Consider the following 26220-nt stretch of genomic DNA (forward strand, 5'->3'; position numbering starts at 1 on the left):
ACATTTGGGAATGGATGCTAAGAGGTAATATGAAGGAGTGATTGTGCCGACAGCACTGTACAGGGCAGAAACATGGAACATAAGAGAGGAAGAGAGGAGTTTGAATGTATTTACCTAGTTGTATTTTACGGGACTAGAGCTATGTTTGTTTTGACCCATTTTTGTATCTCTCCACATCCAATTTGCTCTTGAATTCATGTATAGTTCTGGCATTAACTGTTTCATTGTTCAATTTGTTCCAGATGTCAATCACTTTGTGTGGGAAACTGTTCTTTTTCAGATCTCTTCTGTAGCTGTCTTTCTTTAGTTTCTTTGCATGTCCTCTTGTTTCTCTTTTGTCCCATTTTAATAGATCATCTCTATCAAGAACTTCCATTCCTTTCATAATTCTGAAAATGGTCAACAAATCGCCTCTCTCCCTTCTCTGCTCTGACATTGTCAGTTGTAATTTCTCCAATCTTTGTTCGTATGTCATATTTGATAGTTTAGGTGCCATCTTAGTCGCCACACTTTGGATTCTTTCTAATTTCTTCATGTTTTTCTTTGTGCTAGGTGCCCACATTGATATAGCATATTCTAGTTTCGGTCTTATCAATGTAACAATTAATTTCTTAACCATCTCTTCATCCATGTAGTTGAATGCCACCTTCATTGATCTTAACAAATTGTAAGTCTCTCCAAATATCTTGTTTACATGTTTGTCAGGTGTCAAGTCACTTGAGATGATTATTCATAGGTCCCTCTCTGAGTTAACTTTCTTTACTTCTTTGTCTCCAATCATATATTTTCCCGAAACTCTATTTTTGCCTTTTCCGAACTCCATTATGCTACATTTCTTGATGTTGAAATTCATTTTGTATTTCTGACTCCATTGCCATATTTTATGTACTGTATATTTCCACGTATAAGACGACCCTAAAATCCAAAAATTCACCCCTTAAAATTGGGGGTCGTCTTATACTACCATTATAAAAATCAGACCTTGAATTCTACGCGAGATGACTTGATAGGCTAGCCTGCCGATAACCACTGATACACAGGAAATGATTCACATTATGATAAGAACTGGTAATAAAGGTAATTAAACCATATTTACCTTATATATCATTGGCATATCTTTATAGTAAATGGCAATTGTTAATAAATTCGAGGAATAATTCTATATTAATGAAATTACGGTACTTTTGATACTCTATGTAAACACATTTAACACAGCTGAAAAATGTAAACATCGAACACTGGTTGCGTTCATAGAAACCTTTTTCTTTCGCTAACTTTTCAGTAATTTTTAAGACTGAAAATAACAATTTTGAATTACAGTACATAAAACGTTTATTTATCAATAAAGAAAAAATATATTACAGTAGTTGAACCAGGAACGTAAACAAATAATTTTTGTTAGTTAATTGATGTGTGTTCTCAGAAAATCATAATACATGATTTGCTTTGTTATTTCATTTATTTTGAATCTATAAGGATACAGTAAGTAAATTATCTGGTGTAAGGATACAGTTAAGTAATGAGAAAGAAAAGAGAAAAAGTGGAAAAAACAGCTGACAAACGTAATCAAAACAATTCTTTTTGTACGGTAGATTTGATACACTGATGCTTTTGTAATTTAGCAGTCTTCTTATACTTCCAATATGAGATAAGTTCATGAAAATTTGCTCTAATTTTGTACCTCGTCTTATACACGGAAATATACGGTAGGTTATCTTGTAACGATCTGCAATCTTCTTCTGTTTTCACTCTCTTGAGCTATTTTGCATCATCAGCAGAGAAATTCATGTAACAATTCGCTCCTTTGTCTATATCATTTATGTATATGGCAAACATTAAGGGAGCCAAAACAGAGCCCTGAGGGATGCCACTTGTTATTTCTTCCCATTTCGAGTTACTATTTTAAGTACCACTCTCATCTTTGTTCCATTTAGAAAGTCCTTCATCCATTCCAACAGCCTGCCTTGAATTCCTCCTATTTTTTTCAATTTAGTTTATTAATTTTTTGTGTGGTACCTTGGTGCCTTTTGCAGATGAAATATCTGAGAAGTATGATAGGGGTTACTAGGCTAGATAGAGTGAGAAATGAGGAGGTGAGGAGAACAGGGGTGGAAAGGGAGTTGGGAGATAGGGTTGATGAAAGAGTAATAGGATGGTTTGGACACATGGAAAGAATGAGTGAAGAAAGATTAGTAAAAGAGGTGTGGAAGGAGTGAATATGAGGGGGCGTCCTAGGATGAGATGGATGGATGGGGTAAAAGGGGCATTACAAAAGAGAGGAATGTCTGTTGAGGAAGGACGGGAGAGAACAGAGGATAGGGGTGAATGGAGAAGGGTTGTGGATAGACGATGCTGTGATGCATGAGGGGGAGTGGGTGGGTGATGGGGGGTGAAGAAGTATGTATGAGAAATAATTTGATGCAGCTCAGAGGGATTTCTCCCTGTCTTCTTTTTTGTATGAGGGGACGGAGAGGGGGGGTCGCTGAATTAATGAAGCGGCCTTGCTGTTGATGTACTGTGTCTTGCGACACTGCTTCTGACCCAGGGCAGTGGACAGGATCCAGGGATGACCCATCATCCGGGAGGTGCCAAAATGAGAGGAGGGAAGAGGGTGGACAGGAGTGTATGTAGGGGATGGAATGGGTGGGAGTGGTTTCTATGCCTTTTTCTTTTTGGCTATGCCCGTGTAAGGGGGAAAAAAGCCATTGGTATATGTATGTTATTACTCTCTGTGCTCCATTCTGTAGTATTTGTAAGATGTTTATGTTTGATATGTTGATTGTTGGAAACCATGCTATGGAGATGTATTGTAGGGTGGTTCTGTTTGTTCATGGTTATTAGAGTCTCTGTTTCCCAAAGTCTGTACAGGTAAACGTCGACTTACGATGGCATTAGGTTTCGATAGATCCATCGGAAGACGATTTCATCATAAGTCGATCCCCAATTTGTGTATCACTCTGTTCCGTGGTCACTGTACCTAGACTACCTGTATATTAACCACCAGAGATACTGAATATAGCCTATTAAACATGTACAGTAATTTATTTAATTATTTTTATCCTTTTTACCATATTCAAACACTATAATATGTATTTTCAGTACGGGACTTAAATCTCGCGGGCAGCAGCCAATGCCAGCCGTACGACGTGTCGTAATAATACTCGCATCATAAAATATAGTCACCGCTTATATCGATCGTTCTCTCTTTCACCCGCGAATTTGAAAACCACAGAATGGGATTCAGGGCACATTTGAGAGAATGTAAAAACACAGGGGCGACTACAATAAATATAATCAAGACGCCGATATGGCAGCGTTGCGAATCCACTTGCTCCTCATGACGCCTACGTGTGCGGCACCGTATGGAAGGGGTTAAATATATCATATCGCGGCCATCGTAAGTCGACGTTTACCTGTACTTGCAATGGTTTTCATTAGGTTTATTTTCTTGTTGATTCTCACTGTCAGGTCCTTGTGGGCTCAATGTCATATGGGTATCAACTGTTAGACCAAGTAAGATAGTATTTGTAAGTTGTTTATGTTTGATATGTTGATTGTTGGAAACCATGCTATGGAGATGTATTGTAGGGTGGTTCTGTTTGTTCATGGTTATTAGAGTCTCTTTGTTTCCCAAAGTCTGTACTTGCAATGGTTTTCAATAGGTTTATTTTCTTGTTGATTCTCACTGTCAGGTCCTTGTGGGCTCAATATCATATGGGTATCAACTGTTAGACCAAGTAAGATAGAGGGTGCATGGATCAGTTTTTGTGGTAGGGCAAATATGTAAGAATTTGTAGGTAAAAGATAAGGAATATTTTTAATGTATTTATGGATATGGAGAAGGCTTATGATAGAGTTGACAGAAATACATTGTGCAAAGTCAATCAATCATTGTAGGAGGTTTTGCAGATATATATACGAGAAGGGAAAGTTGTTAAGGACAGTCAATAGTTCCACTTCTTTGGAAAGTGATTGTACCAAGATTGGCATGTGTGTGTTTAGTTTATGGATTTTGTTCATATAGGGTAAGTGTATTGGCCTTATTTGGTTTCTGTGACACTGGGAAATAGAAGTGGGAGGGCACATGCCAAGGTACTGATCTCCTAATGTGATAAAACAGGAGCAGATCTGGTACACAGAATAGGCTTGGCCACAAAAACACTATTCCAGATACAACCATCATACAGAAGACTCTGAACATCTCATTTTAGACTGTCCCACTCTAACCACTCATAGACAATAACACAATAATGCTTCCATGAGTGACTTTTGGATCAGTACAATGGCTATTGGCAATCACCTGGGTGTGCAATGGATTGGTTGATTGCAATTGTTGGATTAAATTGTAATTTTAAATTGCTCGTATTTACCTAGTTGTATTATATGGGAAGGGAGCTATGCTCGTAATGACTCGTCTTTGCATCTTTCAGTATCAAGTTTGTTCTTAAATTCTTGAATAATATTTGCACACACTGTTGCCTTATCTAATTTATTCCAGATATCCACCACTCTGTTTGTGAAGCTATTCTTTTTCAGATCTCTTCTATAACTATCCTTTTTGAGTTTCTTTTCATGTCTTGTTTTTCTCTTGTCCCATTTTAGTAAAGCATCTCTATCTAAGACTTCCATTTCTTTTATGATTCTATAGATAGTCAGTAGATCTCTTTCTCTTCTTTGTTCCAGAGTTGGTAGTTCCAGTTTGGACAATCTTTGTATGTCAATTTGGAGAGTGTTAGTGCCATATTTGTCGTTGCTCTTTGTATTCTTTCCACATACATACACATACCATGGCTTTTTACCCCTTACAAGGAAGGTAGCAAAAAAGGGAAAGGCATAAAATCATTTCCACCCATTCCATCCCTGAATACACTCCACCACACCCCTCCACCCTCCCTCTTATCTCAGCACCTCCTGGATGACGGGTCATCCCTGCACCTTGTCCACTGCCCTGGGTCAGAAGCAGTGTCGCAAGACACAGCACATCCACAGCAAGTCCGCTTCATTAAATCGGCGACCCCCCTCTCCGTCCCCCCATTGCATAAAAGGAGAAGACGGGGAGAAATCCCTTCGGACTGTGTCAAATTTTGCTCACACATACTACCTCCCCCCTACCCATTCCACCTCATGTAATCACAACAACATCCATATACAACCATTCTCCATTCACCCCTGTCTTCTGTCCTCTCCTGTCCTTCCTCAACAGACATTCCCCTCTTCCCCAAAGCCCCCTTCACCCCATCCATCCACCTCATCCTAGGACGTCCCCTCATGTTCACTCCCTCCATATCTGCCTTCCATACCTCTTTTACTAATCTTTCTTCACTCATTCTTTCCATGTGTCCAAACCATCCTAATATTCTTTCATCAACCCTATCTCCCAGCTCCTTTTCCACCCCTGTTCTCCTCCTCACCTCCTCATTTCTCACTCTATCTAGCCTAGTAACCCCCATCATACTTCTCAGACACCTCATCTCAAACACATTCCAACTCCTTCTCTCGTCCTCTCTTATGTTCCATGTTTCCGCCCCATACAGTGCTGTTGGCACAATCACTCCTTCATACAGTCTCCTCTTAGCATCCATTCCCAAATGTCTATTCCTTATTACACTCTTTAATCCACCAAGGCATTTACTCGTTTCTCTCAATCTACATTCTACCTCCACGTTCACTCTACCTTTTCCTGCCACATTTGCACCCAAGTATCTAAAACTATCCACTTCCTCCAGTCGCTCTCCCTTAATGCTCACCTCCATTGTACTGCCACTTTCACCCCTTGTACATCTCACCTTACTTTTACCCATATTTATCTTTAGCTTTCTTCTATCACATACTCTCCCAAACTCTGCCACCAACTTCCTCAATCCCTCCTCCGATCCTGCCACAAGCACAGTGTCGTCTGCAAACAACAGCTGGCTCACCTCCCACTTTTCTCCATTTTCTTTAACCATCTCCAATCCTTTGGCCACTACCCTTGCATTTACCTCTCGCACCACCCCATCCATGTATACGTTGAACAGCCAGGGCGACATAACGCATCCTTGACGAAGTCCCACCTTTACCTTGAACCACTCACTCTCTCCATTTCCAATCCTGACACAAGCTCTACTACTCTCATAAAAACTCTTGACAGATCCCAGAACCTTTCCTCCTATCCCATGTATCTACATAACCTCCCACATTGCCTTTCTGTCTACCCTATCATAAGCCTTTTCCAGATCCATAAAAGCCCAAAAAACATCCTTCCCCTTTCCTATAGCTTTCTCACATATTTGTCTTACCACAAAGATCTGATCTACACAACCTCTACCTGTCCTAAATCCACACTGTTCCTCACCAATTACTCCTGTTCCTCATTTAATCCTCTCAATCAAAACCCTCCCATAAGCCTTCCCAACTACACTTAACCCCTTCCATACGGTGCCGCACACGTAGGCGTCATGGACTTAGATCTCGGTGGCAGCAACCAATGCCAGCCGCACGACGTGTCGTAATAATACTCGCATCATAAAATATAGTCACCGCTTATATCGATCGTTCTCTCTTCACCCGTGAATTTTGATAACCATAGAAAATGCGATTACAAAAGAATTAGAAAGAATGTCATTATGGAGGGGCGACTACAATAAATATAATCAAGACGCCGATATGGCAGCCTCGCGAATACACTCGCTCCCCATGACGCCTACGTGTGCGACACCGTATGGAAGGGGTTAACAAGCTAATCCCTCTGAAACTACTACATTCACACTTGTCCCCTTTTCCCTTGTAAAGAGGAACTATACAAGCACTCCTCCAGTCCTCCTGCACTCTATCCTCTCTCCAGCAAACATTAAATAACCTCACCAACCAGTCCACCATCACTGTACCTCCCTTTTTCAGACATTCTGCATAGCATCCATCCAGACCAGGTGCCTTACCTGCTTTCATCATCTTAACAACTTCACTTCATCCTTCCTTATTTCTCCTCCATTTTCCTCACTCATCACTCTCATTTTCTTTGCATTTCCCACTGCAACTATCTTTCCCTCCCTATCCTCCTTCACATTTAGCAACTCCCTTAAATATTCTGCCCATCTTCCCCTTACTGCCTTCTCTTCCATGATCATCTCTCCATCTGCACCTTTTACCTTTTCTTCTCTACTTGATTCGCCTCCTCTTCCCCTCTTAATTTCTTTCCAAAACATCTTTTTATTACTTTCAAAATTTTCTGTCATACTCTTACCCCATTTCACATCTGCTCTCCTCTTTGGCTCCTTTACCTTTTGCTTTACTGTTCTTTTCTTTGTACCTCTCATATGACTCCCTCATCCTATTTTGTAACCAAAGTGTGAAAGCTGGCTTCTCTTCTACAACCTTCTTTGTTTCCTCATCCCACCATTCACCACCCTTCCTTCTATTTCCTCCTGTCCTTCTTGTTCCACACACCATCCTTGCACACTTCATGACTCCCTCCTTGAACCATCCCCATTCCTCCTCCACACCCAGCTCCACTCTATCCTTTACTCACTCCCACTCCTCCTTCAGCATCTTTTCGTACTCCTTCTCCTTTCCCCTTTCATTCAAAGAGTTCACTCTTAAGAACCTCCCTACCTTTTGTCCCTTTCCTCTTTCTCCATCTATCTGTATTTGCTATCATCAACTCTCTTTCTAGACACATTGCCACCATCAACTCTCCACTACAATTCTTTCCTGGAACTCCACATTTCCCAACCACTCCATCGATTGGACCATTTCCTATCTTAGCATTAAGGTCTCCCAGTACTATTACATTTACATTTCTTTCTAAATCCTCTATGCACTCATTTAAGTCTATCCAAAAGGCCTCCCTTTCTTCTACACTCTTCTCACTGCCAGGCCCATATGCACTTACAAAGACCCACATCTCCTTTCCCAGTTTCACCTTCATCCACATTATCCTTGAGGAAACCTTCCACTCCACTACACGTTTACCTGTCTCTTCACTTACTAGAATAGCCACCCCTTCCCTCCCTCGCCCTCTCTTTACTCCTGATAACCTCCCACTTACACTCCCAAACTTACACTCACCCTTCCCTTTCAACTTAGTTTCACTCAAAGCCAACACATCCATCTTTCTTCTCACAAACATACTACCTATCTCTTCCCTTTTACTCTCATCTGTACCACATCCACGCACATTAAAAGACCCAAACCTTAGGGTGCTGGTTCGAAAACTCCCAGACCCTCTTATGCCTTCTCTTTTTTGTTTAGGAATGTTCCCTGTGGTGCTACAAGGAGAAGGATGCCTAGTCCCAATCCCCGTCCCTTTTTTTTTGTTTTGGTACATATTTGTTTATTCCCTCATTGTAAATTTCTTTTAGTATGTTTCATTTCTCATCCATGTTTGTTTCTTCATTTAAGAAGTTTTCCCAATTTGCATTTTGAAAGAATTTTCTGAGTTTCTCAAAATCCATTTCGTTGTACATTAGTCTTCCTTTTTTATGATTCTCATTTCTTCTCTAATCCATTTGTTCTTTTAGTTTGAACTCTATTAGTAAGTGGTCACTCTTCCCAATTGGGGTTTTGTAATCAATTCTGTCCACAATTTCAGGCTCTGATGTAAGTATTAAATCTAGTCTCAACAGTTCCTCATTGTTTCTATATCTGGTATTTTCCTTTACCCATTGAGTCATTGTGTATTCAATGGTCATATCCAGTAGTATGTTTCCCCAGAGGTCTTCTCCACCCTTCACTGTCATTTCTTCCCAACATATTTCTTTTGAGTTAAAGTCACCCATAATTACTATATTTCCTCCTTTCAGTAAATCAGTTAGTACATTCTTTGTGTCTTCCAACAGTTTGGAATGATCACTCTCTGTCCAAGACTGTTTTGGGGGGTACATACATTACTACAAATTTTCTACTTTTCATGTCACTGTTTTCAATTTTCATCATAATCAATTCTACATTTTTTTTTTTTTTTTTTTTTTGTTTTTTTCCCTCCCTTCTGTTATCTTGGTCACATTTAAGCCTTTCTTAGTCAAAAATATTACTCCTCCACCCTGTTTCTTCATTCTATTTTTCATCCAATGGTTGTATAGACCTTGTCCCATGGTGTTTGGTGATAGAGGTCTTTTTGATTTAATTTCTTATTTTGCTGACGAATTGTATATGTATAAAGCTGATAACAGCAGATAAGGTTGCCATTTTTTGTGATTATAATAAAAAGTATTTCATCAGGTAATGGAGGAGATTACTGAGAGTGGGATTCACATTTATCCTTTACCAGACAGTGAGAGTGATGAAGAGGATGATTACAAAGAGCAGGTATGTGGTGAAACATTATTAAATTGTTATTGCATAGTACATGTAGGAGTAATTCATAAGAAAAGCCATACTCATAAAGCAGGATGAAATGTAATTAAACTGTCCATCTTTCCAAACCAACATGTATTCAAGGAGGGCCACTCCACCAGCATACTTCTCATAGACAAAAATACATAAGGGATTTAAAAAGAAAGCACCACCAGATGGAACACTGATGGGACAGTAGGCATTAGCAAGACATTTAGGTAAATGCACAAATAAAGCTAGTCCAACATCATCCCATCACATGTACACACTACCTTCTCACTAATGCCTTCTGTATATTTGTTCAAATATGTCCTGGCATGTAGGGGTGAAGGCAGGCCATGTCTTTATAGTAGAAGATGATATACCTATAACTTTACCATTTACCATAAGGTTCTTTAACAAAGTGGGGATTTCATGGTATGATATGACAGGCTGCAACTACTGTACTTTTCTGAGTAACCACAAATTTTTTATGGAGGTGTCATATACATCACATAATGATTATAGAAACATTAACATGATTAATCATTTTATACCATCACACAGGTGCGGCAGCTAAAGGAATCTGTTCCTTTTGCGGTAGTTGGGTCTACATCAGTGTTAGATGTAAGTGGACGTAAAGTCCGCGGACGGCAGTATCCTTGGGGCATCATTGAAGTAGAGAACCCTAACCACTGTGACTTCATCAAACTGCGATGTCTCCTAGGGTATGATAATTATGTACTTGTTTCTTTATTAATTCTTTACATAGAGGAGTTGTGATGGGGCAGTGACAAATATCTACATTAAGTGGTCCTGTGAGATGGGTGTTACAGAAAACCATCTCTGGTGCCCATCTCCAAAATCCTTCAACATCCACACCTCCATCCAAAGGTGCCCTGACACTTGGTCTCTGGACTAGCAATTCACGAATGAATGATTTGAAAGCGGACCTGGTTGTTTACATAGATACAGTGTAGTGAAAGTGAAAGCTCGTTGGGACCAAAATGTAAATGTCTTTGTATCTCCTTTTTTTTTTTTCATTGTTCTTTTATTAAAAAAAAAATGGAAAGAAGCGAAGAAACTCCGAGAGGCAAAGAACCAGCGAAGAGATGCTTAGAAGAAAGTAGAATCAAAACTCCACTTGGTGTCGTTCGAAAGAAGACGTGTCTTTCTCAGACACCAAGGGAATACCAAAGGTTTGAAAGAGTTTTTTTTGGGGGGGGTTTGAATGGTAAGAAAATATTATGCATAGAGGATTAGAAATGGATAGAGAACCCAGGTATAGAAATATAATGAGAAATAGAGATATTAATGACATTTTGGATGATTTAATAGAACTCAAAAGTGAGTACAAAACAATGTACAAAGAAGTATCTATGCTAAGGAAAGCCAATGAGGAGAATAATAGGGAGATAGATGACTTAAAAAAGGAATTAAGTCAATTAAAGGCAGAAAATGAAAGGTTAAAAAGTGAAGACATAGATAGGAGATAAAAGATCAAATGCAAGAAGTGACTGAAAAGGTGGAAGAAAAAATCAAAGAAAATGACTTACAGGAAATAAACAGTGGAAAGTTCAACAGGAATGTCAGAAAGTATCCCTAAAAGAAATAATGGACCAACAGGTCAAGGAAAATACCAAGGAAACGGTGATCCAAGTAATTAAAGAGAAAGGCAACTTAGGGACACAGTAGATAAAGAAAAGATGCATTGTAATCTATGGCATTAAAGAGAAGCATGGTGTACCTAGACATCAGAGGGAAAAGGAAGGGAAAGAGATCGCTAAGGAAAGACTGAAAGAATTACAAGCGGAAAGACAAGGCTTGGATAGGGAAATCGAGGAGACCTACAGAAAAGGCAGATACTCTAAAGAAAAACAATACAGGCCACTGAAAGTAAAGCTTAGATCTCAAATAATTGCAGAGGAAGTACAATCCAGAACAACAAAATTAGCAAATAGTGAACATTACAAAAATATATGGATAAAAAAAGAAATGAGTGAGGAAGAGAAAGGAAAATAACTTAGAAATGAAGCAAATGAAAAAAACGAAGAGAGAACTGAAACTGGAAAAAAAAATTAGAGTGACCTGAGGCTGATAAATTGGTATACAAGGAAAAAGGAAACAAAGAAGACAGAAAAAAAATGAGAAGAAAGGAAATTAGAAATACCTTATACCAATATAGATGGAATAACTTCTGGAATGAATGAATTAAATGATTACCTGGCCATAGAAAAAACAGACATAATGGGAATAGTGGAAACTAAATTAAAGTGTACTCCACAACCCAACACTGTGAGGCAAGGTTTATACAACTGGACAAAGAACAGAAAGGATAAACAGAGTGGCGGAGTATTAATTTTGACTAATAAAGATTTAAATGTAATGAAAATAACGGAAGGAAAAAATAATGTAGAATCAATCATGATACAAGTTGAAAGCAAACATATGAAGAGTAGAAAATTTGTAGTGGTGTATGTGCCCCCCAAAACAAAGTCCTGGATAGAAAGTGATCATTCCAAAATATTAGAAGATACAAAATAAGAATTAACTAATATACTGAAGGACAGAGGAAATACAGTAATTATGGGTGACTTTGATTCAAAAGAAATATGTTGGGAGGAAATGACAGTGAAGGGTGGAGAGGAACTCTGGGGCAACGTCCTGCTTGACATGACCATTGAATACACAATGACTTAATGGATAAAGGAAAATACCAGATACAGAGGTAGTGAAGAACCATCAAGGCTGGACTTAATACTTACGACAGAGCCTGAAATTTTCGATAAAATTTATTACAAAACTCCAATAGGAAAGAGTGACCATGTACTAATAGAATTTGAGTTGAAAGAGCAAATGAATCAAAGCAGAAATGATAAATATAGAGTAGAAAGACTAATGTACAACAAAACAATTTTGAGAAACTCAAAAAATTCTTTTGCAGCGTGAACTGGGAAAAATTCTTAATGAAGAAACAGGGATGGAAGAGAAATGGAATATACTAAAAGAAATTTACGATGAGGGAGTTAATGAAAACTTACCACAACAAAAAACGGAAAGAAGATACATAAAAAGCTGGTACAACAAAAGGTGGAGTGATGCTAAGGATAAAAGAGACAAAGTTTGAAAGAAATGGAAAAGAGACAAGAAAGCAAGCAAATGGCAAATGTACATCAAACTAAGAAATGAGTATGTAAAAATACGCAGAGATGAAAAGAGAAACTATAAGAAAAAAAAAAAAAAATGCAAGGAAGAACCCAAACTATTTTGCAGGTATGTAAATGACAAACTGAAGAACAAATAAGAAATAGAAAAGGTGTGCCAAGGTAAACATGAATATGAAGAACTGGAAATGGCTAGAATTATGAAAACCATTTCAAATCAGTATTCACAATAGACAACTCACCTAACTGTGAGGAAATAGAGAGAGATCCCCCTCAATGAAATAAATAATTGTAACTCAAAAGGAAATCAGTGACCAAATCAAAACCCTTGACGTCAGAAAATCACATGGTCCAGACAGAATTACAAATTGGATACTGAAAGAATGCATGGAAGAATGTACAGACAAAATATACAATATAATTAAATTCTGGGGTATTGGCTGCTTGTTATTGTGGCAAAGTAGCATGCAGTCAATACTTTAGGGTCTATATGAGGTGCCCCTACGGACCAGAGCCACACATCATTTTGTCTATGATAGAGGAAAACTCTGTTCATAGAGAAATGATGACACTTTTTATACTATGACTGTCCCTCCATTATGTTGTCCCCCAACCCCTTGTTGCTGTCCTGTACCATATCTCTTGAGTATTCTTTTTCTGTGGTGGGGGAAAAGAAAACTGCTACCAAGTATTTCCACTTGGATCGTAAGAGGCGAGAAGAAAGGGACGGGGATTGGGACTAGCCATCCCTCTCCTTGTAGCCCCACAGGGGACATTCCTAAAAGAAAAAGCGAAGTCATAAGAGGGTCTGGGAGTTTTCGGACCAGCACCGTAAGGTTTGGGTCTTTTAATGTGCTTGGATGCGGTACAGATGAGATTAAAAGGGAAGAGATAGATAGTATGTTTGTGAGAAGAAAGATGGATGTGTTGGCTTTGAGTGAAACTAAGTTGAAAGGGAAGGTTGAGTGTAAGTGGGAGGTTATCAGGAGTGAAGAGAGGGCGAGGGAGGGAAGGGGTGGCTATTCTAGTAAGCAAAGAGATAGGTAAACAGGTAGTGGAGTGGAAGGAGGTTTCCTCAAGGATAATGTGGATGAAGGTGAAACTGGGAAAGGACATGTGGGTCTTTTAAGTGCATATCTGGCAGTGAGAAGAATATAGAAGAAAGGGAGGCCTTTTGGATAGATTTAAATGAGTGCATAGAGGATTTAGGGAGAAATGTCAATGTAATAGTACTGGGAGACCTGAATGCTAGGGTAGGAAATGGTCCAATTGATGGAGTGGTTGGGAAATGTGGAGTTCCAGGAAAGAATCGTAGTGGAGAGTTGATGGTGGAAATGTGTCTAGAAAGAGAGTTGATGATAGCGAATACATTGTTTCGGAAGAAAGTCAAGCATAAGTACACATGGGAGAGGGTGGTAGATAGAGCGTTAATGGATTATGTAGTGGTAAATAGGATTATGATAGGAAGAGTTAAGGATGTACATGTGCTAAGGGGAGAGGGTGGGGGAATATCAGATCATTTTTTGGTGGAAGGTAAGTTGAGAGTGGAGGATAGATGAAGAAAGAGGAAAGGGAAAAAAAGTTGGGAGGTGCTTAGAGTGAACTCTTTAAATGAAAAGGAAAAGGAGGAGTACAAAAAGAAGCTGAAGGAGGAGTGGGAGGGAGTGAAGGATAGAGTGGAGCTAGGTGTGGAGGAGGAATGGGGATGGTTCAAGGAGGGAGTCACAAAGTGTGCAAGGATGGTGTGGAACAAGAAGGACAGGAGGAAGTAGAAGGAAGGGTAGTGAATGGTGGGATGAGGAAACAAAGAAGGTCGTAGAAGAGAAGCGAGCTTTCACAGATTGGTTACAAAATAGGACAAGTGAGTCATATGAGAGGTACAAAGAAAAGAAAAGAGAAGTAAAGCGAAAGGTAAAAGAGGCAAAGAGGAGAGCAGATGTGAAATGGGGTAAGGGTATGACAGAAAATATTGAAAATAATAAAAAGATATTTTGGAAAGAAATTAAGAGAGGAAGAGGAGGCGAATCAAGTAGAGAAGAAAAAGTAAAAGGTGCAGATGGAGAAATGATAATGGAAGAGAAGGCAGTAAGGGGAAGATGGGCAGAGTATTTTAGGGAGTTGCTAAATGTGAAGGAGGATAGGGAAAGAAAGATAGCTGCAGTGGGAAATGCTAAGAAAATGAGAGTGATGAGTGAGGAAAATGGAGGAGAATTAAGGAAGGATGAAGTGAAGGCAGTTGTTAAGATGATGAAAGCAGGTAAGGCACCTGGTCTGGATGGATGCCATGCAGAATGTCTAAAAAAAAAAAGGAGGTACAGTGATGGTGGACTGGCTGGTGAGGTTATTTAATGTTTGCTGGAGGAGTGCTTGTATAGTTCCACTTTACAAGGGAAAAGGGGACAAGTGTGAATGTAGTAGTTTCAGAGGGATTAGCTTGTTAAGTGTAGTTGGGAAGGCTTATGGGAGGATCTTGATTGAGAGGATTAGGAGAGGAAGAGAGGGAGTAATTGGTGAGGAACAGTGTGGATTTAGGACGGGTAGAGGTTGTGTAGATCAGATCTTTGTGGTAAGACAGATATGGAAAGGGGAAGGATGTTTTTTGGGCTTTTATGGATCTGGAAAAGGCTTATGATAGGGTAGACAGAAAGGCACTGTGGGAGGTTATGCAGATATACGGGATAGGAGGAAAGGTTCTGGGAGCTGTCAAGAGTTTTTATGAGAGTAATAGAGCTTGTGGCAGGATTAGAAATGGAGAGAGTGAGTGGTTCAAGGTAAAGGTGAGACTTCGTCAAGGATGCATTATGTCGCCCTGGCTGTTCAACTTATACATGGATGTGGTAGTGCGAGAGGTAAATGCAAGGGTAGTGGGTCAGGGATTGGAGATGGTTAAAGAAAATGGAGAAAAGTGGGAGGTGAGCCAGCTGTTGTTTGCAGACGACACTGTGCTTGTGGCAGGATCGGAGGAGGAATTGAGAAAGTTGGTGACAGAGTTTGGGAGAGTATGTGATAGAAGAAAGCTAAAGATAAATGTGGGTAAAAGTAAGGAGATGAGATGTACAAGGGGTGAAAGTGGCAATAGACTGGAAGTGAGCATTAAGGGAAAGCGACTGGAGGAAGTGGATAGTTTTAGATACTTGGGTGCAAATGTGGCAGGAAAAGGTGGAGTGAAGGTGGAAGTAGAATGTAGAGTGGGAGAAGTGAGTAAATGCCTTGGTGGATTAAAAAGTGAGGAATAGACATTTGGGAATGAATGCTAAGAGGAGACTGTATGAAGGAGTGATTGTGCCAACAGCACTGTATGGGGCAGAAACATGGAACATAAGAGAGGAAGAGAGAAGGAGTTTCAATGTGTTTGAGATGAGGTGTCTGAGAAGTATGGTGGGGGTTACTAGGCTAGATAGAGTGAGGAATGAGGAGGTGAGGAGGAGAACAGGGGTGGAAAGGGAGCTGGGAGATAGAGTTGATGAAAGAGTATTAGGATGGTTTGGACACATGGAAAGAATGAGTGAAGAAAGGCTAGTAAAAGAGGTATGGAAGGCAGATGTGGAGGGAGTGAACATGAGGGGACGTCCTAGGATGAGATGGATGGATGGGGTGAAGGGGGCTTTGGGGAAGAGGGGAATGTCTGTTGAGAAAGGACGGGAGAGGACAGAAGACGGGTGAATGGAGAATGGTTGTATATGGATGATGTTGTGATGCATGAGGTGGAATGGACGGGGGAATGGGGGGGGTGAGGTAGTATGTGTGAGCAAAATTTGACGCAGCCCGAAGGGATTTCTCCCCGTCTTCTCCTTTTATGCAATGGAGGGACAGAGAGGGGGGGGTCACTGATTTAATGAAGCGGCCTTGCTGTGGATGTGCTGTGTCTTGCAACACTGCTTCTGACCCAGGGCAGTGGACAAGGTGCAGGGATGACCCATCATCCAGGAGGTGCCAAGATAAGAGGGAGGGTGGAGGGATGTGGAGTGTATTGAGGGATGGAATGGGTGGGAATGATTTTATGCATTTTCCTTTTTCGCTACCTCCCTTGTAAGGGGGAAAAAGCCTTGGTATATGTATGTATGTATGTATAATTAAATTCTCACTTAACCACTTCACTACGGGACTTAAATCTCGCGGGCAGCGCCAATGCCAGCCGTACGACGTGTCGTAATAATACTCGCATCATAAAATATAGTCACCGCTTATATCGATCTTTCTCTCTTTCACCCGCGAATTTTGAAAACCACAGAGAATGGGATTCAGGGCACATTTGGGAGAATGTAAAAACACAGGGGCGACTACCATAGATATAATCAAAACACCGATATGGCAGCGTCGCGAATCCACTTGCTCCACATGACACCTACGTGTGCGGCACCGTATGGGAGGGGTTAAAGAAGGAAAAGTGCCACAGGACTGGAAGAAGGCAAACATTGTACCAATTCATAAGGGAGGAGACAAGGAAGACCCATCAAATTACAGACCGGTCTCCCTGACAAGCACAGTAGCAAAAATTTGCAAAAAGGTCGTCAAAAATAGACGAATTAAGCATTTGGAAGAAAAAACCATACTGAATCCAAATCAATTTGGATTCAGACAAGAAAGATCATGTACAACAAACTTGATCTGCTTCTACTCAAAATTAATAGACATAATACAAGAGAGAGATGGTTGGGCAGACTGTGCCTTTCTGGACCTACAAAAGGCATTTGATAAGGTATCACACAATAAACTAATAAAATGGAGTCAATAGGTGGCATCAGGAAACTTATTGAAATGGATGAAAGACTTCCCAACTGGGAGGAAAATGAGCGTAGTAATTAGAGACAAATTCTCAAACTGGGAAGAAGTGATAAGTGGTGTCCCACAGGGATCAGCACTGGCCCTAATCATGTTTGCCATATACATAAATGACATGGATGAAGGAGTAGAGTGTTATATGAATTTCTTAGCGGATGATGCAAAAATCCTAAAGAAAGTAAAAATGGAGGAAGACTGCAACTCATTACAACAAGACTTGGACAAGATCTGGAAATGGACTCAAAAGTGGAAAGTGAAATTCAATATCAAGAAATGTAGTATAATGGAATTTGGAAAATGTAAAAACAGAATTGGTAAAGAAGAGGTCAAAAAAGTAAACTCGGAGAAAGATCTTGGAGTGATGATCAGCAAGGACATGACACCGGATAAGCATATTAACCTCTTCACTCCGGACCAAAATCTCGTGGGCAGCATTATCTGCCAGACGTATGATGTGTCGTAATAATACTCGCATCATAAAATATAGTCACCACTTATATTGATCATTCTCTCTTTCACCCGTGAATTTTGATAACCATAGAAAATGTGATGAAGACAGTTTAGAGAGTACGTCATTACGCAGGGGCAACCACAATAAATATAATCAAGACGCCGATATGGCAGCCTTGCATATCCACTTGCTCCTCATACCGCCCACGTATGCGGCACCGTATGAAAGGGGTTGATACAATAGTTAAAGAAACCTACAACTTATTGAGGTCAATAAAAGTGGCATTTGCTTATTTGGATGAGGAAATGTAAAAAAAAAAATTCTAACTACACAAGTAAGACCACTTAGTATGCAGCAACACTATGGACACCCAGTACCAAAAAGAATATAAAAAAATTAGAAAGAATACAAAGAGCAACAACAAAACTAGTACCAACTCTTTACGAAATGACATATGAGCAAAAACTGTCCAAATTAGAATTACTAACTCTGGAACAAAGAAGGGAAAGAGACTTACAAACTATCTTATCTATAGAATAATGAAAGGAATGGAAATCTTAGATAAGAATGACTTAGTGAAATGAGACAATGGAAAAATGAGAGGACATGAAAAGAGACTAAAAAAAGATAATTACAGAAAAGATCTGGAAAAAAAAACAGCTTTCCACACAGAGTGATAGATACTTGGAACAAATTAGACAAAGAAACAGTGTGTGCAAACACTATTCAAGATTTTAAGAAAAAACTTGATGCTGAGAGATACAAAGATGTGTCACCACAAGCATAGCTCCCTTCCCATGTAATACAACTAGGTAAATACAACAAAATTGATCTGCTTCTACTCAAGATTAATAGACATAATACAAGAGAGAGATGGTTGGGCAGACTGTGCCTTTCTGGACCTACAAAAGGCATTTGATAAGGTACCACACAATAAACAAATAAGGAAGATAGAATCAATAGGTGGCATCAGAGGAAAATTATTGAAATGGATGAAAGACTTCCTGACTGGGAGAAAAATGAGAGTAGTAATTAGAGACAAATTCTCAAATTGGGAAGAAATGATAAGTGGTGTCCCACAGGGATCAGTACTGGCCCCGATCATGTTTGCTATATACATAAATGACATGGACAAAGGAGTAGTGTTATATGAATTTCTTTGCAGACAACACAAAAATACTAAAATAAAAACAGAGGATTGGAACTCATTACAACAAGACTTGGACAAGATCTGGAAATGGACTCAAAAGTGAGACGTGAAATTCAATATCAAGAAATGTAGTATAATGGAATTTGGAAAAAAGTAAAAACAGAATATTGAGAGATTATAAAATTGGTGCAGAAGAGGTCAAAAAAGTAAACTCAGAAAAAAACCTTGGAGTGATGATCAGCAAAGACATGACACTGGATGGTAAGTATATTAATAAAACAGTTGGAGAAACCTATAATTTATTGAGGTCAATAAAAGTGGCATTTGCCTATTTGGAAGAGGAAATGATAAAAAAAAAAAATTAACTACACTATTAAGACCAAAACTTGAGTATGCAGTAACCCTATGGACACCCAGTACCAAAAAGAATATAAAGAAGTTAGAAAGAATACAAAAAGTAACAACAAAACTGGCACCAACTCTTTCCAAAATGACATATGAACAAAGACTGTCCAAATTAGAATTACCAACTCTGGAACAAAGAAGGGAAAGAGGAGACTTACTATCCATAGAATTTTGAAGGAAATGGAAATCGTAGATAAGAATGACTTATTGAAATGGAACAATGGAAAAACAAGAGGACATGAAAAAAAAAAAAAGATAATTATAGAAGAGATCTGGGGAAAAAAAGAAAAATAGCTTCCCACACAGTGATAGATACTTGGAACAAAGTGGACAAAGAAATAGTGTGCGCAAACACTATTCAAGATTTTAAGAAAAAACTTGATGCTGAAAGATACAAAGACGGGTCACCACGAGCATAGCTCCCTTCCTGTATAATAAAACTAGGTAAATAAACTAGGTAAATACTGTTAGAAAGTACTACATCTTGGTAGCTATGTGGCCATTGATGCACAAGGTATGTTTTCAGAATACAATCTTCAAAGTGCTTATCATCATACACTTGAAGTATGACAATAAACCAAGCACCGTCCATGTCATGGTGCTTGGCATCATTAGCAACAAGGGGAACATCATGGAGCCTTTCTTTGTCTCTGACAATGTTTGTCTTGGTACCAACAGCTACATCAAGCTCCTGGATGAGCATGTCAAGCTCTGCATGGACAGGGTGGGTAATGGTTGGCTCTCTGTTTTTCAACAGGACTATGACCTTGCCCACAACACCAGGACCACCCAGGCTCTTTGCCAGTGTGCTGTACCATTTGATATATGCCCCACTCCCATCATCAGATTGTAATCCTCTTGACTATTTTATGTGAAGCATTTTGGAAAGTGAGGTGAACTGCAGGCCTTACTACACTAAATAGTGGTCCTGGTGTCATTAGACCACCCCCAACCCCTAGCATGAAAGGAATTAATGGCTAAACCATTACAAGAAGCCCTTGCCATGCCTGTGGGTGACACAGGTCCATGGAAGCAGCTTTGGTTACCTAGGGCAAGTACCACTACCCTTACCCCAAAATACACCTTCATATTTTTTCAACACCAAGGGATGGTTCTCTGGTGATCATCCCTCATTTTCTGCTATTAGCTAGATATGTAGAGAGCAACCCAGGGCCCATCACAAATTACATTTGTCCAACATGCACCAGACCCATCATCTTTAGCTGTCAGACAGAGGGCTCATTTCAATGCAGTTTATGCAAAAACTGGGCCCACCGGACTTGCACAACACTTGCCATCATAAAACACTACAGAAACACCTGGACCTGTTCCTCATGCCCACCCACAACCTCACCCTCACCTCCCTACCCTCAGCCTACATCCTCACCCATGCCCCCACACTTCCCCTAACCATTTGCCCTCCTCCTAACCCTGATCCTGATCCACCCCCACCTGTACCCAAAACCCATCCAGCAACCTACAACATGTACAGAATACATAACATCAACATCTTACAATTAAACATTGATGGTATCAACACGAAAAAATTAACTTGAATATTTCCTCAAACAACACAACATACACATTGCCATAATACAAGAAACAAAACTATGACACAAAAAAACACCCTCATTTCATAATTTCACCACTATCAGAGAACACCAGACAGAGGAAAATGGTGATGGACTAATCACCGTGATCCACAAATCCAACTGCTTTGTGGACACTACTACCACCAACAACACCAAAACCCATTTAATCTAATTCTGAATGGGGAGTGGAATATATGGGAAATTAATGGGTGGGAGTGATTTCTATGCCTTTTTCTTTTTGGCTACCCCCGTGTAAGGGGGGAAAAGCCTTTGGTATATGTATGTATGTACAAAGGAAGAACATGGCAACAGAACTTTTGGTCCATAACTAGGTCAGATGTGAAAAAAAAGGTACACATATACACTGAAGGCTTTTTCCCCCTTATAAGAGAGGTAGTCAGAAAACAAAGGCATAAAAACCATTTCCACCCATTCCATTCTGAACATACTCTACTCCCCTCCACCCTCTTATCTTGGTACATCTGGATGACTGGTCATCCCTGCATCTCGCCCATTGCCCTGGGTCAGAAGCAGTGTCACAACTCACAAGACACAGCACATCCACAGCAAGGCCGCTTCATTAAATCAGCAACACCCCTTCTCCATCCCCTCATGCAGAAAAGGAGATGGGGAGAAATCCCCTCAGGCTGCATCAATTTCTTTCTCACACATACTCCCTCACCTCCCCATCCCCCACCCACTCCCCTTCATGCATCACAGCATCATCCATACACAACTATTCTACATTCACCCCATCTTCTGTTCTCTCCCGTCCTTCCTCAACAGACATTCCCCTCTTTCCCAATGCCCCATTTACCCCATCCATCTATCTCATCTGAGGTTGACCCCTCATGTTCACTCTTTCCACACCTCTTCTACTAGTCTTCACTCAATCATTCCATGTGTCCAAACCATCCCAATACTCTTTCATCAACCCTATCTCCCAACTCCCTTTTCACGCTTGTTCTCCTCACATCCTCATTTCTTACTCTATCCAGGCTAGTAACTCCTATCATACTTCTCAGGCACATCATCTCAAACACATTCAAACTACTCCTCTCCTCCTCTCTTATGTTCCATGTTTCTGCCCCATACAGTGCTGTTGGCACAATCACTCCTTCATACAATCTCCTCTTAACATCCATTCCCAAATGTCTATTTCTCATTACACTTTTTAATCAACCAAGGGATTTACTTGCTTCTCTCAATCTACATTCTACCTCCACCTCCACTCCTCCCTTTCCTGCCACATTTGCACCCAAGTATCTAAAACTATCCACTTCCTCCAGTCTCTCCCTTAATACTCACTTATAGTCTGCTGCCACTTTCTCCCCTTGTACATCTCACCACCTTACTTCTACCCACATTTAACTTCAATTTTACCACCCCATCCATGTATAAATTGAACAGCCAGGGTGACATAACACATCCCTGGCGAAGTCCCACCTTTACCTCAAACCACTCACTCTCTCCTAACACATGCTCTACTACTCTTGTAAAAACTTTTGACTACTCTTAACAGCTTTCCTCCAATCCCATATATCTGAAATAACTCCCACAATGCCTTCCTGTCTACCCTGTCATAAGCCTTTTCTCTATCCATAAAAGCCAAAAAAAACATCCTTACCTTTTCCTATTGCTTTCTCACATATCTGTTTTACCATAAAAATCTGATCTACGTAACCCCTACCTATCTTAAACCCACACTTCCTCCTTCTGAGGAAGGATGGGAGAGGACAAAAGATATGGGTGAATGGAGAATGGTTGTGTATGATGCTGTGATGCATGAGGGAGAATGGACAGGGGATGGGGGGTGAGGGAGTATGTGTGAGAAAGAGGGATTTCTCCCCGTCTTCTCCTTTTCTGTGTGAGTGGACAGAGGGAGCAGGTCACCGATTTAATGAAGCGGCCTAGCTGTGGATGTGCTGTGTCTTGTGACACTGCTTCTGACCCAGGGTAGTGGGCAAGATGCAGGAATGACCCATCATCCAGAGGTGCCAAGATAAGAGGGTGGAAAGGAATGGAGTATGAGGGGATGGAATGGGTGGAAGTGGTTTTAATGCCTTTGTTTTTTGTCTCCCTCCTTTTAAATGGGAAAAAGCCTTTGGTGTATGTATTTACCATTCACATATAGAATAATTTAGGTTGATATTTACATTTGTCTGTTATGTCTTTTTCATAGTTTCTTTTTTCTTCTCTGCATATTTTTTCATACTCATTTCTTTATTTGATATATATTTGCCACTTTCCAGTTTTTTTTTTCCCATGTTTTCCAAGCTTTGTTTCTTTTGTCTTTTGCCTCACTACATTTTTGGTACATATTTATATACTTCATTATAGATTTCTTTTAAAATCATCCATTTCTCTTCCACCTGTGTTTCTTCATTGAAGAAGTTTTCCCAAATCATTTCATGGTGGAGATGTTTCTTGAAAGAGAGTTGATGATAGCAAATACAGTGTTTAGGAAGAAAGTCAAGCATAAGTACACATGGGAGAGGGTGGTGGATGGAAGGGTGGTAGATAGAGCATTAATGGACTATATAGTGGTGACCAGGAGTATGGTAGGAAGAATTAAGGATGTACATGTTCTGCGGTGAGAGAGTGGGGGAATATCAGATCATTTTCTGGTGGAAGGTAAATTGAGAGTGGAAAGTAGGTGGAGAAAGAAGAAAAGGGCAGAAGGTAGGGAGGTACTTAGAGTGAATTGCTTAAATGAGAAACAAAAGGAAAAGGAGTATAAGAAGAACCTGAGAGAGGAGTGGGAGGTAGTGAAGGATAGAGTAGAACTAGGAGTGGAGGAGGAATGGGGATGGTTCAAGGAGGGAGATATAAGGTGTGCAAGGATAGTGTGTGGAACAAGGAGGGCAGGAGGAAATAGAAGGAAGGGTAGTGGGTGGTGGGATGAGGAAGCAAAGAAGGGTGTAGAAGAGAAGCAGGCTTTCATAGATTGGCTACAAATTAGGACAAGGGAATCGTATGAGAGGTACAAAGTAAAAAAAAAGGAAGTTAAGCATAAGATAAAGGCAAAGAGGAGAGCAGATGTGAAATGAGGTAAGAGTATGACAGAACATTTTGAAAGCAATAAAAGATGTTTTGGAAAGAAATTAAGAGAGGAAGAGGAGGTGAATCAAGTAGAGAAGAAAAAGTAAAAGGTGCAGATGGAGAGATGATAATGGAAGAGAAGGCAGTGAGAGGAAGGTGGGCAGAGTATTTTAGGGAGTTGCTAAATGTGAAAGAGGGAAAATTAGTTGCAGTGGGAAGCACTAAGAAGATGAGAGTGATGAGTGAGGAAAATGAAGAAGTAAGGAAAGATAAAGTGAAAGCAGCTGTTAAGATGATGAGAGGTAAGGCACCTGGGTTGGATGGATGCCATGCAAAATGTCTGAAGAAAGGAGGTACAGTGATGGTGGACTGGATGGTGAGGTTATTTAATGTTTTTTTAAGAGAGGATAGAGTGCCAAAGGACTGGAGGAGTGCCTATATAGTCCCACTTTACAAGGGAAAGGGAGACAACTGTGAGTGTAGTAGTTTGAGAGGGATCAACTTGTTGAGTGTAGTTGGGAAGGCTTATGGGAGGGCCTTGATTGTGAGGATTAGGAGAGGAACAGAGGGAGTAATTGATTTCTCCCCATCTTCTCCTTTTCTGCATGAAGGGATGGAGAGGAAGAGTCACTGAATTGATGAAGTGCCCTTGCTGTGGATGTGCTGTGTCTTGCAACACTGCTTCTGATCCAGGGTAGTGGGCGAGATGCAGGGATGACCCATCATCCAGGAGGTGCCAAGATAAGAGGGAGGGGAGTGGAGTATGTTGGGGATGGAATGGGTGGGAGTGGTTTATGCCTTTGTTTTTTGGCTACCTCCCTTATAAGGGGGAAAAAGCCTTTGGTATTTGTAAGTTTCATTAGCCACTTTTCAGACCAATGTTGTAGTTAATCTAAATGTTCTTGAATATCTAATTGGTTTAAATGATCATTTGCCATTCTGCACAGTTTTCTGTCATCAGCAAATTTACATACATATTCCAAATGCTTTTTCCCCCTTACAAGGGAGGTAGCCAAAAAGAAAAAGACAAAAACCATTCCCACCCATTCTAGCCCCTAAATACACTCCACTCCCCTCCACCCTCTACCCTCCCTCTTATCTTGGCACCTCCTGAATGACGGGTCATCCCTGCATCTTGTCCAGTGCCCTGGGTCAGAGGCAGTGTTACAAAACACAGCACATCCACAGTAAGGCCACTTCATGCAGAAAAGGAGATGGGGAGAAATCCCTTCAGGCTGCGTCAGCAAATTTGGAGACAATAAATTTCAGTCCATAGTCTATATAATGTATAAAAACTATGAACAGGAATGGCCCAAGAACAGAATGCTGATGAACTTGACTATTAACATTTTTCCATCCAGAAGTTTTATCATTTAGAAGAACTCTATACAGTATTTATAATCATTTACCCAATTATTAGACCAGCTGAATAGGCTACATTAATCCCATGTGAAACTAATTTAACAATTAGTTTTTCATGCAGGAGAATATCAAAAGCCTTCACAAAGTCCAGATAAATTAAATCTATGTTGTTTCTTTTGTTATAATTTGAGATGACTGCATTGTAGAATTTGAGTTGGTTAGTCACGCAAGACCGTTTCTGTCTCTTATTATTATTTATTATTATTTTTTTTTATTTATGTTATTATTATTATTATTATTTTTTAGTTATCTGTCAGTTTTCTACCCTATATCTGCTTTGTTCATTACCTCCCTTACCTTGTATTTTGTTTCTCCTCTCTTGTACTTTTCACATACTTCCCTAGTTCAACTTTGCAATCCATCTTCATAAGCTCGCCTTTTTCTATCACTGCCTTCACCTCTTCATCTTACCTTTTGTTACTTCTGTCCCCAACCGTTGTCCTTGTACCACAAACCATCTTTGCACACTTTGAAATCTTCGAAATATACCCATTATTCTTTCACTCCTGTGTTCTCTGTATTACCGGTTCCCACACCTCTCTCAGCATCTCTCAAGTTTAAGAAATTCAATTGGATATAATAGAAATCTTGGACCTCATCCAGAGACCAAGTGCATGCCCCCTGGGGCTGCACCTGATTGAGGCAATGGGAGTGATGGGTTTTGAAAATGAGTAGCTTTGCTGATCATCTTGCAGAACCATCACAAGCAGGTACCTATCATTGGTCCCTGGAAGAGGTTTTGTAGATAGAAATGGAATCACATTGTTAGGAATCACATTGGTCCACTATTATCTGCTGATGGTCAACTTGAATATTCAAATGAAGGAATGTGTAATATCTTAAACAGTTATTTTAGCTCGGTATTCTTAAACGAAACACCTCAAAGTGAATTCCAAACTGAAACCTGTGAAAAGTCTAGGG

The 26220-nt window shown here is 40.0% G+C and overlaps 1 protein-coding gene across 8 annotated transcripts in view; it reads left to right on the forward strand.

The window, feature by feature from the left end:
• Positions 1-26220, forward strand: part of Septin1 (Septin 1) — a 231472-nt gene that overhangs the window by 160254 nt on the left and 44998 nt on the right. For all 8 annotated transcript variants that reach the window (XM_076213809.1, XM_076213811.1, XM_076213808.1 and 5 more), the window contains 2 exons: positions 9199-9285; positions 9859-10019. In XM_076213809.1, the coding sequence (XP_076069924.1) occupies positions 9199-9285; positions 9859-10019 (248 nt within the window). The remainder of the gene's footprint in view (positions 1-9198; positions 9286-9858; positions 10020-26220) is intronic.

This window comes from Oratosquilla oratoria, chromosome 32, assembly GCF_046742065.1.
Source record: "Oratosquilla oratoria isolate Oo_2021 chromosome 32, ASM4674206v1, whole genome shotgun sequence".
NCBI classification, from domain to species: domain Eukaryota; kingdom Metazoa; phylum Arthropoda; class Malacostraca; order Stomatopoda; family Squillidae; genus Oratosquilla; species Oratosquilla oratoria.